General features: G+C 45.7%; 1 protein-coding gene across 1 annotated transcript in view; it reads left to right on the plus strand.

Moving 5' to 3' along the window:
* The window catches only part of LOC108572813 (protein Fe65 homolog), a 132,865-nt gene extending 121,566 nt beyond the window's left edge, over window positions 1–11,299 (plus strand). Inside the window, exons 3-14 of the mRNA XM_017935124.1 lie at window positions 5,564–5,722; window positions 8,388–8,617; window positions 8,791–8,909; window positions 8,997–9,109; window positions 9,196–9,394; window positions 9,481–9,608; window positions 9,723–9,728; window positions 9,807–10,057; window positions 10,164–10,366; window positions 10,455–10,631; window positions 10,708–10,846; window positions 11,030–11,299. Of these exons, the coding sequence (XP_017790613.1) occupies window positions 5,564–5,722; window positions 8,388–8,617; window positions 8,791–8,909; window positions 8,997–9,109; window positions 9,196–9,394; window positions 9,481–9,608; window positions 9,723–9,728; window positions 9,807–10,057; window positions 10,164–10,366; window positions 10,455–10,631; window positions 10,708–10,846; window positions 11,030–11,052 (1,747 nt within the window). The 3' untranslated portion in view covers window positions 11,053–11,299. The remainder of the gene's footprint in view (window positions 1–5,563; window positions 5,723–8,387; window positions 8,618–8,790; window positions 8,910–8,996; window positions 9,110–9,195; window positions 9,395–9,480; window positions 9,609–9,722; window positions 9,729–9,806; window positions 10,058–10,163; window positions 10,367–10,454; window positions 10,632–10,707; window positions 10,847–11,029) is intronic.
* Window positions 11,300–13,299: the final 2,000 nt, after the last annotated feature.

The raw sequence follows: 13,299 nt of genomic DNA on the forward strand, positions 1-13,299 counted from the left end.
ACCTAATATTCCCGGGGTGTCTATTGGCCGCGAGTTAAACGCCGGGTGGCGAGAGGGGAAGTCGGTGAAATTACGAGTGCTCTCGAACTCGACGATTTCGAAGTCGAGTCACGGAGTTACGGGGAGAGTGAGAGAAGAAGCGGGATTCCGACGCGGAGGGGGTCGACTTTTCAGCGGGAATCGCGCGCGGTATCAAACGGACTGTCTAATTTTCCACCGGTGTTATCCCGCCCACCGCTACTTCCCCCGTGCACCCTTAGACGATCCTACGGAGAAATTGCGAAGTTGCGTATACCGTAATCATGGTTGCGGCAGACAGAGAAGTTGCCGGTGTAATTTACGGTTCAGCCAGGTGCGTCAGAAGTTGCTCACCTTACGACCTAATTGGGTTTAATTACACCTCACTGAAAGTTACGGCGGCGGCGGCGTGCGTGCGTCTATATATCGGGTGGGTTACAATTCCCAGCCGCCGACAGCTGATTTCAGTTACCGCGATCGGCCCTTATTACCTTAGCCGCCTATCATTTCTCTCCTCTCACTCTCTCTCTCTCTCTCTTTTGCCCTCTCTCCCACGATTTAATCGTAATGGGTAACCAGCGATGGCTTCACTCTAAAATGTAGATCGTTCCATCTCTATTCCTGTACATACTCCTGGCTAACGACGCGAGCGGGTTCTCCGTTTGCAGTCGGTTCTCTGATCGTCCGTGTGTCTGGAGGTAATCACAAGCAGAGCAAATAGAGCAGCTAATCGATCATCAAGCCGGTCCCCTAGCGTGACTCGATTCACGCTTTGATTAGAAGGGTACCATTAGAGGAGGTCGAATCTAGTGCGAGGCTTGAATGAGCTGGAAACATCCTGTATTATCTTATCATTTAGTAATATCCTTGAAATAATATCTCCAACTCGTTCCTCCACGAATATATTATTACACCATCTCTCTATCTCTGTGTGTGTGTAAAATTTATTTCAAACTAGTCCGGTGCTTTCTCCAAGATAGAGAGACTTTTGCCTGGCCACCGGAGTACGTTCAAGCTTTCCTACCTACCGTACAACGAAAGAAGCTAAATATTGACGCTCGCCGGGCCACACAATGTTCTCTCTCTCTCTCTCTATATGCCCCTTGAACCGCCACGAGCCGCGTTTCCGTGACTTACATTCCGCCAGGGCACGCTACCTCGAGAACATAATAACAGACTCGTGGAACGGAATCTAAACGCGCGGTGAAACGCGTTGCAAGTCGTTGCGGAGAGCTAGTTCCTCTGCGAGGAAACGTTAAGTTTCAAAGCGAAGGAGAGAGAGAGAAACGTTATTCGTTCTATTACAGGAGAGCAAAGGGAAGAGGAGGACTGAAGTCGTTTCACGGCGAGAGGCAACTAACTCTCGCGCGATTCTACAAAGGGACAATCGGCCGGAAGTTGTCGCATCGACGGCAATCGATAGTGAATTCCCCGCGATGGAATTCGGTTTAATCGATCGCGATCCGCGGTCCGACCGCATTTATGCACACTGCCGTTTCATCGCCGCAACTTCTGGCGAATTTCCAAGGTTCTGCTCGTGCCTTCGCTAACCCACATACTTGCTTAAAACGGTGTTATCAAGCTCCGGCGACTGGACCGCGCGAAACCTCGCGCCTTCGTCCTCCTCTTCTTCCTTCTCCAAAGAACGCGCTGTCTTCGCCCTATCTCTCTGTCCATCTACTTCTCTCCTCCCCAGCTGTTTCCTCTCTTTCGAGTTGAACAGAGGAGTTCGGTGGAAGGGAGACACGACTGAGAACAGGAAACCTATCGCCGCGACGAATCGATCTTTTTTCTTCCACCGTATCCAAGAGGAAACACAGACGCTCTTTTGTACAGAGAGGAATTAGAATTTGCCAGATCGTGAGTGTTTCTGAAGCGTGTCAGGCTTGCTACAAAGGTGGAGCCTTATGGAAAACATATTCCTCCGGTTTTGTTTCGATATTTAGAGCAGCTCAAAGGGAGTTTGCAAAGGGGCCAATTAACGGTTTGTGTACAACAGGAATTACAATGCTCGTTGCGAAGTATAATCAATGGTTAGCCGGTTTGCGTTCGACGAAACCCGGGCATTAGCGACCTGTACAAGTGATGTTTTATATTCCCGATGAGAATTTCGCGGCGTTTATCAGGGGGCTAGGCGCAGAGGTGTATAGTTGGATACGGAGAGATGTAAGACGGTGGATGGTCAGGCATTGGGAAATTTAATATCGCGGCGACGAAGACCCTGACAGTTCGCGTCATCTTAAAATATGGTCGAACTCGAGGGAGAAGAGGGATAAGTGTCATTCAGGGTCGAGCACCCGGTCCGGATAAAGGATCGAGTTTCAGACTGTCAAAAGGGATCGGGAATCCCTCGAATAATCTATCTCTCCCTCTGCTCTCTCTCTTTCTCTCGAATCTTGATACGCGGTGAATTAATAACCTATTGGCTTCTGATAACAGCTTTTACTCCCCGAGAAGAATGAACGCCAGCAAGATGTTGTCGGATTCAATCGTGTTTTTGCTGCAAGAAGGGGAATATCATCTGTGGAACCGACCGATAGGGTAAATTATGAGAGAGAGAGGGAGAAGATGTGAAATGTGTTATCGAATGATTCTTATAAACTTTCTTCGGTTACTACGTGTAAGAAGAATGTGCATCAAGTTTGCATTTAGAAGATTGAAGAGCTCGCTTTTCCCTTGGACCAGTGATGGATAACCGTGAACCATATGGAAAGGGCAAGAACGCCATTGGAGGCTGCACGCTGTCGCGAGAAGATATTGCGGGACCTTCGTAAAGTGTCATAGCAGCGGGGAGAAGATGCACCTCGGCCTTGTGTCTTCTGGAATGCAAATGATGCTGGACTCTTCGAGGAGAGCACGCCATCGATTTTCGCGAACCGGTGAAGGCTGAGATATCGGTGCGGAATCTAGGAAACGAATGCGTTTGAAAGAAGAGTACCCTGGAAAAAAGTTCGTTGGAGGACAAGATAACAAATTGTGTAAAAATAAGCGCTGTTGACACCCGGAAAATATTTTGAAATAGGCAAGGATCAATCGTTGATGTAAATTAATACTCGCTGGTGACCTAAATCTTAGGAATCTGAGAAACAGTCGAAAAGAAGACTGCGAAAGAAGAACTTGTGAAAAAACTTCTCTAAAACGGAAAATACCCAATTGCTCGAAAATAAGTGCCATGGATATCCCAAAAATATCCTGCAATAAACAAGTAATACTTGCGAGTTGCTTAAATCTCACGAATCTAAGAAACATTAGAAAAAATGACGAGCAAAATGGAAGCTAATATTGAAAAAACTTCTCTAAAATAGAAAATACCTAATTTCTCGAAAATAAGTGCCATGGATATCCCCAAAATATCCTGCAATAAACAAGTAATACTTGCGAGTTTCTTAAATCTCACGAATCTAAGAAACATTAGATAAAATGACGAGCAAAATGGAACCTAATATTGAAAAAACTTCTCTAAAATAGAAAATACCTAATTTCTCGAAAATAAGTGCCATGGATATCCCCAAAATATCCTGCAATAAACAAGTAATACTTGCGAGTTGCTTAAATCTCAGGAATCCAAGAAACATTCGAAAAGAAAACTACCGAAAAATAACCTATCACTCAGAAAACTTCTCTAAAATAAAAAATAAAAAGTCACCTAAAAATAGGCGCTATTGATATCCCAAGAATATCTTACAATAAATACTGACAAACCATTGAAATAAATAATACTCAGAAGTTACCTAAATTTCACGAATCCAAGAAACATTCGAAAAGAAGATTACTAAGACAAAAGCCTAACATTCGCTAAACTTCTCTGAAACAGAAACTACCAAATCTCAATATCCCAAAAGTGTCCTACAACAACCAAGGATTAGACCAACATCCCCAAATTACCCAAACCCCGCGAAGGAAAATCAGCACGGCCGAAAATCTCTAGGAACCAAAACAGCACTAAACCATCGTCCAGGTTTCAAGGTGGCATCCGAAAGTCCTCTCGTTACCGTCCAGTCTTTTGCCTATGTCTGCGAGAAAATTCGAGTCCCTGTGGCGATCGGGGATTAAAAGTTGGCCGGCTCGAGTTCGAAGGAGACGGCGAAGACTGGGGAGAGCCGAACGATGCTCAGGAGAGAGGCGAGAGCGGCGTTAGTCAGCAAACCGCTCGGCTAATCCCTTAATTACTTCGACATGGTTAGCGACCCTGTACTAACCACGTCGGTGCCTGGCTCCGTTCCCCGATCGTTAATTAAAATGGCACTTCCTTGCAGCCGCGTAATTTCCAGCCGGCGCGGCGCGCACAGCTCGTGACGGTCAGTCGAGCTCGTCTTTAAACCGTCCTGCCTTCCTCCCTGGCAAATTTATAACCGTCGATACACAGTTTCCCTCCGAACCAACCTTCGACGCAGCCTCTTCTCGTCGCGCCGCTCCTTTATTTCGTCACGAGACGCCGTCGAACGTAATCCAAGGGTGAGAGATTATACTAGGTGAATTTCACGAGTAAGTAGACAAAGTAAAAGGTGACTGCGTTACCGCGAGACAATTTTTGGAAACCGGAACGAACGCGTACTCGAATTTTCGAGGCACGGAGGAAATAGGTTACGTCGATTGTGAAAAGCAATTCGAAGAAAACGACGTCGATTTGGAAGAATTTCTTGCGAGGGAAATTTCATTATACCTTCTTAGAAATTTCCACGGAGATTGAATTTCACCAGTAGCAATACGGCAAATTGCATTGCCTTTCGGTTTTCTGAAAATCGACGTCGTTCTCTGAACGGTAGATTTTTGCAAAATTCATCGCTTAATGGAAACCGCTGGAAAATGTTCCTTATGTTTTCTGAAAATCGACGTCATTCTCTGAACGGTAGATTTTTGCAAAATTCACCGCTTAATGGAAACCGCTGAAAATGTTTCAGCGTGAACGACAAAAATATCTCCGACGAAAACCTGGAATATTTAATCAACACGTGTATTAACACGCTCGATCTCCACTTGGACCGAAAAATCCGCCCGAAACTTCGCCGTGTGTGTATAAATACCAGTGTTTCGTAGCGTGGTAAACGCGACTAAATCGAAGTTTAATTATGCAAAATGTAGCCGGACGAACCGGTTATCCGCTCTGATCATAATTAGCCCAGATTCGTGACTTCGTAATAGTCGCATCAATATGATAATACCAACAACGGAAATACCTACCGTCCGTGAAAAACCTCAATTATCTACCCTCCCCATCGAGTTTCGTAACAGACACACGAAAGACACACCGAGAGACCTATAACTTTACCCCAGATCCATCCTAATCTAAACAACAACCCTCTCTATCCTGCAACCCTTCCCGGCCGAACCTATCATTATCATCGCATTTGCGTAATAGTACGATGACCATACGTGGACTCGCGTAGATTGCAGCTCGAATTCGAGCTCGATTCTATCGCGAACGAGATAGAAAGAGAGAGAGAGAGAGAGAACGATCGAGCGAGAGAGCGAGAGAATGAGAGAGAAAATGAGCATTGCGATCGGTGATCCGTTTAGTAATTGGTTCGCGGACATGCTGATTCAGGTACCACAGCGAGGGTGTTGCGGAGTCCGCTTTGGTCGACGACACCCTCAACGGAAATCCTCGATCTTCGTCGTCGTCGTCGTCTTCCTCGATTCTGCCTCCCGTTCAGTCAGCATCCGCGGACACGGTCGACGCAGCGAATCTATCCAATTCGAGAAAGTACGTACGATAGGGTATCCTCTACGTCGTTGACCAAGAAAAAAAAGAAAATAAAGAAAAACATCTTGCAACCCCTTTAAAGTAAATAGAATTTTTTGTAGACGTACCGCACTTGTGATTTTTCTTCAGAAAGAGTATCAGTTGTTGCTTCACTTCCTGCCTTGTATTATTTCATGTTCTTGTAATGTTGTTGTTATTATTGTTGCTGTTGTTATTGTTGTTGTTTAACTGCTGCGCTCTGTGCTGTTTTCGTTCTTAACTTTGCCACGGCGTTTTTCGAACGTGTGTTTGAACACACGCTCTAGACTACGAGGCTTGTTACGTTTGTGTAAATTCGAAGAGGCCAAACCAAAACGCAAATATCTCCGGACCTGTATTCGCAAGCTTTTGCAGTAGGCGACGTTGCTCCTCGCTACTACGTAGGAAACTCGAGTTGTTGTTGTTGTTGTTGTTGTTGCTGCTTATCTTTGTACCACCACCATCGCCATTTTCCCTTCTCCCACACTTTTACCATCCTGTACGAACAACCTGTACACTCGGCAGTACTGTAAAGTTGTGGCTGCAGACGCGTTCGGCATTGCATGCAACCGTGTATACACCGGCGCGGAACGTGGCTCGCGTGATCAATCGAGCGTTCGAGTTAGCTTGTCTTTTCCGTTCTTTCCAGCGGAAGCTCTGTTTCCATTCCGCTCGACGGGAATGTGTAAATCAGGTAGAATGTGACGGAAATTGCGAGTTAAAATTCAGAGAGATTAAAGACATTTTTCGAATTCGAAATGGAAAGAAGAAACGAGGGGAAAATAATTGGCGTGATCAATCGAGCGTTCGAGTCAGCTTGTCTTTTCCGTTCCTTCGAACCGAATTTAAGTTTCTCTTCTACTCCACGGAATATGTAAATAACGTAGAATGTGACGGAAATTGCGAGTTAAAATTCAGAGACATTTTTCAAATTTGTAATGGAAAGAAGAAACGAGGGGAAAATAATTGGCGTGATCAATCGAGCGTTCGAGTTGGCTTGTTTTTTCTTTTCTTTCGAACGGATGTCTGTTTCTCTTCTACTCCACAGAATGTGTAAATCACGTAGAATGTGACGGAAATTGCAAATTAAAATTCAGAGAGATTAAAGACATTTTTCAAATTTGTAATGAAAAGAAGAAACGAGGGGAAAGTAATTGGCATGAGCAATCGAGCGTTCGAGTTGGCTTGTTTTTTCTCTTCTTTCGAGCAGATGTCAGTTTCCATTTTACTCCACGGAATATGTAAATTACGTAGAATGTGACGGAAATTGCGAGTTAAAATTCAGAGAGATTAACCGTGTTTTTTAAATTGACAACGAAAAGAAGGGAAATTTAACTCGCGTGATCGATTAAGGGTTCGAGTTTGCTTGCCTTTTCCGTTCTTTCCAACGAAATTTCAGCTTCCATTCTCCTCTACGCGAATAATGAAACCGGAATATGTGAATCACGTACATAAAATGTGACGAAAATTGCAGGTAAAAATTCAAAGAGATTAGCCGTGTTTTCGGAATGTGCAACGAAAAGAAGAAACGAGGGGAACGTAACTCGCGTGAGGAAAGATAGTACTTTCCTCGGTGGGATAGCGAGAACGCGTTGATTCGATGCGAAAAACGAGGAGGAAAAAAGGAACAGAATGAGACTTCCGCCAGCCAGACAGATCCGTCTCTGCACGGTGCTCGCATTATAAAGTAAAACTAACTTTTTCTCCCCCGCGGTATATATACGGCGTCGATCTTTCGACCGCGCCTCCACCACGGTAGAAAGTGGGCGTCTGAATGCCGCGCCAGTGCTGCAGAAGAATAGATTTTATTCCGGTGTGGCGGAACGCGGCCGAGAAAATCAACCGCTTTTGAAAAGAGCGGCCTGGCGAAACCCGTTTCCCCGTCGATTCTTTCGCCGCTTTTACCCGTCTTCCCTTCGCTAAGTAGAACTCTCTTTCGTCTCGATTCCCTGCTAGATTCTGCACTTTTGTCACCGTTTCGCGAAAGTTCGTAGAGAAAACGTACGCCGGTTTGTGTGAATTGTGACACGCGGAAAGACAGATCGGTTCGAAAACTTTCTATGTAAAAGTCCTCCGATCGATTCTTCTCTCTCTCTCTCCCCGTGAGAATTTCTACTATTCTATACTCGCGTATCCCTTAGTAAAGTAGGCCCGATGACGCGCGCAATCATCGAGCACGAACGCGATTCGTCACTGTCGATGCTGGTCGCGCGATCGATAAAACTTTGCCAGCCAGCGAACGAGATGGCCAATTACCCGTGGAATCGATTCGTCATGCCGCGTGAGACGATAAGTAAATGTTAACGACGACGATCCGTCTGGCAGAGGCAGAACGAGGCTTTCCCGGGCATAACGTCGAATTATGTCGCGATAAATCGTTGTCTGCTTGCGAACGGTCAAACTCTCGCCGTATACCTATGATCATTCCATTATCGAATTGTACAACCACGGACAGAAGCTAGAACGTTGAAGTTTAGCGCGGCTGTGCTCTTTTCCCGTAAAGTCTCTCCGTCTCTTTCGCTCTGTCTCGCGAAAAGTAGATTCCTCGAGTAACGAGAGAGCAATTATTATCTCATAAAAGAGGAGAATATTAGCGGCGTCGGCCGGTTCGAGGCAACGCGGTAATTTTCGACTGTGGATATTACAGTTATTGCGAGAAACCGGATAACGAAACGACAGAGATGGGCGGCGTTCCGCACGTCGAGGGTGGACTGAACAGCGAGCTGTACGCTGTCCCGGTGAAACGGAGACAGCCCAAGGATCAGAAGAACAATGCCACTCTGCAGAACAATGCCCAAGAGAAACCAACGGAGGTGGATACCACGGACTCCGAGGACAAAGATGAGAATCTGCCGCCCGGATGGCAGAAACACGAGGGTGAGTATATCGATGAATCGACCTTAGAATAATGTAGAGCGAAATATCCTCTGACAACCGCTTCACGAGGATAGCGCCTGTGTCGCGGGACGAATAAAGAACGTGGAAATTGTATTCGATAGAGAAAGATGGATACTGGAATACAATCGATGAGCGATGGAAATTTCTTTCAGACGAGAACGGTCCTTATTATTGGCACGTTAAGAGCGGTAATATTCAAAGAGAGCCACCTGAAGCACCACCGCACACCAAGAGCCAGTCACGTAGGAGTCTGATCAAAGACAACGATAGCGTGAGTGAACATTTTCAAGGATCTACGAATTTTTTACAGGAAAAAAAGGGTAGGAAAGCTTCTACGATCGGAACGTTCTGGTTACAGATAAACAACTTCCACACTCTGAGCGGCATGGTGAACACCGTGACCCGTAGCAACACTAGCTCAGCCCTGGACCAAGAGCTCGAGAACAAGAGGAAAGTGGATCTAGCTCTCAAGTGAGATATCATCGATACACTTGTTCCGCTCGCTTTTCTTCCAACCGCCCGCTCCATCTCACCCTCTCTTCGCGTTTGCTTTTCAGGCGAAGAAGCTACCCCGCACGAGCTGACTCCGAGGGCAGGGACAAACCTATCAGATTCGCCGTGCGCTCCCTTGGATGGACGGAGATCGCTGAAGAGGATCTGACGCCTGAAAGAAGCAGCAAGGCTGTAAACAAGTGCATCGTCGATTTATCTCTGGGTAGAAATGATCTTCTGGACGTTGTCGGCCGATGGGGTGACGTTAGTAGACATTTACAAATTCCATTTCGTTCAATTCTTTATAAAGATACACTGGTTAATAATATGTATTTCAATATTTTCCTCAGGGTAAAGATTTGTTCATGGATCTAGACGAAGGCGCCTTGAAACTGATCGACCCGGAGAATCTAACTGTTCTCAACACACAGCCAATTCACACGGTGAGGGTATGGGGTGTTGGCAGAGATCACTGCCGGTAAGTGAATATTAGAATGCTGAAAGAGGTGGTTGCACAAGTTTTGACCCATGTTGATAATCTATTCACGATTCGTTCCATGACTGTGTTTCTTCGGCTACACCTATGCAACAGTGAAAGGTAAGCGTAAAGAGCATTTATGAACGATAACATTTACCATCTTTCGCAATCTGTCAACCTGTCGTTGTCGTTTATCAGGGACTTCGCTTACGTGGCAAGAGACAGGTCGACCCGAAAACACATGTGCCACGTGTTCCGTTGCGACATCCCGGCGCGCACGATCGCGAACACGCTCCGCGACATTTGCAAGAAGATCATGATCGAACGATCGCAACACCAGAACCTCGCGAAACCGGTGGACATCAATGGACGAACGAGCCTCGCTACGAGACCGACTAACCTGCCGACAGAGCATCGACGCTTCCATAGAAACGGACAAGCACTAGTCAGTGAGTAAATCGAAGATCGTGTTCTCTCTCCAGAGTTGGACAGAATTCTCGTTACACAAGAGAATCGAGTTTTACGCCGAGAAAAACCATTCCCGCCTATTTTCAGCGCAATCTTTCCCAACGCCGATGGAAGAGCCGAAGAAGGTTCTGCGTGCACAATATCTCGGATCGATGCAGGTCTCTCAGGCGACTGGCATGGAAGTACTGAACGACGCGATAGATCACATAGTGGCCAACACGCCGATCAATCAATGGCGAAACGTGAACGTTGCAGTCGCACCCAGTATGATTTCCATCCTTACACCGAACGTAAGTGGTTCTGAGAAGAAGAGAGTGATCGATAGAGTTGTTTTGTCACGCACAGGAAGGAAATGACGTTACCGGGTGTTTGTTTCAGGAGGATAAACTTATTACCGAATGTCGAGTACGTTATCTGTCGTTTCTCGGCATTGGCCGCAACGTGAAACAGTGCGCTTTTATAATGCACACCGCGCAAGATCTATTCATCGCACACGTCTTCAACTGCGAGCCTAGCAGCGGAGCCCTTTGCAAAACCATAGAAGCTGCTTGCAAGGTTACTATTTCACTGCAAATACTTCCTCTATCGCTTTAGTTCTCCTTTGTTAAATTTGTATTTTTCAATTATACAGCTAAGGTACCAGAAATGCTTAGACGCACACCCGCAGGGGTTTAGAAACGCCAGCAGCCTGAATACTCCCAGCGGAAAAGGCATTGGCGCCACCTTGAAATCTCTGGTTGGCTCTCTGACTGGACGTAGGAACAAGCAGGGTGAGTCCTGAGACGAGGCTCTCTCGCTGCAGGTAAATAATGATGTTTAACCGTTCAAACATCACTTTTGAGAAAAAGAATAGAGAAAGACCAGTACATTTGACAGTGTTTTCATGAATAATATAATCGCCTCTCATAGAAAACCATGTGTTGTAGCTGATACCTTCGCTCGTTCCTTCGCAGGAACTCTGGCCGCTGCCTGCTGAGCGAGAGGTGATCAGACATAGACATCTGCAGTCGCCACTGACCTTGAAATACTTTAGCGGATCGCCACCGAGCGCGTCTCTCAGGTCACTCCTTTCGCCCTCTCTGGACAACAGGCGTATTCAGCTGGCCCGTTGGGAAAGCAATCCTTAAGAGGAACGTAGCCGCAGGTGAAGTTAACTCTCGAGGAAGAGCAAGAGGAGGAACGACAAGAAGAAGAGGAAAAAGGAGAAGCTGAAGAAGAAGAAGAAGAAGAAGAAGAAGAAGAAGAAGAAGAAATAACGAGAGAGGATCGTATTCTTACGTTAACGACTGAATCGTGAATTCTGCAGAGTGCTATACTAATTACCACAGCTATAGTGGACTACGCTTACGTGTGTCGATATGATGTTATGTATGTTACACGCAGTGTCTGACAAAAAGATAAAAAAAATTGAAAAGATAAAAAATATAATGTCGGAGAGAGAAAAAGAGGACGAGAGCTCGTGGATCGGACGCCACGAAAAATAAAAAAAAAAACGGAGGCAGGATTATTCTCTAAACAATGTCGGAAACGTCCCTTGGGTGTTGAACGTATATTGCATGTTTTGCTCGTGACGACCTCCAGGCAAATTGGAGAGCGTGGTGTCAGGGTGTGGAATTCCCTGATCGCGTCGCAAAACAACGTTCGAGAGAGGAGGAGGTATTAGAGAGAATATTCTGCGAGGATTTGGACAGGATAGAGCGAATATATCTGTATATATACGGGGATGGTAATTTATCGCGCTATAATTTAGTAAAAAAAAAAGAAAAAAATTTCGCTGGATTTAAAGGAATTCCAGAGGTGGAGTGAAAGAGGAACGTGATGCATGAGTAAACGGAGTGACTGAAGTAGCGTTCTAGCGTATCCACGAGGCATTCGAAGATTTAAACGAAAAAGACAACACACAAGCTATAGAGAGCTTAAATGTATAACTTACATGTGTATTCTCGGTTGTACAGATTAGAGAAACGAGACGGGGATGACCAGACCACACGAAGTAAGGAAACACGTAACACAACGTATTATTATATAGAAGAGACATGCATAGAGAAGAAATACCCACGCGATGGATACACACAATTACACACACACACACACAGATACATATACGCATACACACAACAAACACGAACGCGCGTACAGACACACGATACATTCAAACACACACACAGACAGGTAATAGGGAGTTTATTTTTTATGGCGAACTATAGAAGAGCTTGCACCTTTTTGAGAAATGAAGGCGATACGATTAATGCTAGCGCGACCGTCCTTTAAATCCACGGGGGAAGAAGAGACCGAGACGAAACCTACCAAGCTACGTACCGATCTTGACACTCGCAATAAACAATATGTGTATTATCGTACGCACAATCGCTGTGCTATAAACGCTAACGCCTACACAAGAAAAAAAAGAAGAAGAACGATTAAGAGAAACCTTCACTCTGTTGAAACGGTGTAACGAATCGTTATCGTCGTCGTTATCGTTGTCGTCGTAATGCGCCTCGCTGAACAAACTAATTATCGCTGAGCGCCGTCGCATGCGTAGACGCTGCAATGGTTGTGGTGAATTTTAACGATAAAAAAAACGAAGGCTCCGTGTGAAAGAGAGAGAGAGGTAGAGGGGAAAAGGAAAAAAAGAACACGATGAGATAGAAAAAAAAAAAACATAAACGCCCAGCGAATTGTCCAGAGAGCTTATTCACCGGCACCGGCGACCGTCGCCGTTTCTCTGAAACGGTTGCTCGAGCGTCGACGCTTTGACTCTCGCACCGCGTGTGTCACGCGATATACAGAGTAAAATAAAAATATATTGCGTACACGTATATTATCCGCAAAACTCATTATCCGCACGTGCACACACACACACACACACACACAGCGTCGACTGCACTTTTTTTCACATACGCGACGGACGTTCAAGAGACACGCCGTAGAATTTTAGAAGCTGACAGAGGCGCGAGACGACGAATCATCTCTCGCGCCGACTCTGTTCGGTCGGTCGACAGAAATCGGTGGCACGTATTCACTAAACGGTTACATCAACGCGAGTCGTACTCCGCCAAGTATCATTGTCGCGCACGTGTTCACGCGTACGTACCGTAAAAAAAAAAAACAGAAAAAGCACACGCAAACGAATCGACGATGCGAACAGAGAAGAGTGAAAGAAAATCACAGATAAGACAAGCTATAGTAAGGCTTGTCCGTTGTTGATGATCGAAACGTGATC

Source organism: Habropoda laboriosa, unplaced genomic scaffold (genome assembly GCF_001263275.1).
Source record: "Habropoda laboriosa isolate 0110345459 unplaced genomic scaffold, ASM126327v1 scaffold22, whole genome shotgun sequence".
NCBI lineage: Eukaryota > Metazoa > Arthropoda > Insecta > Hymenoptera > Apidae > Habropoda > Habropoda laboriosa.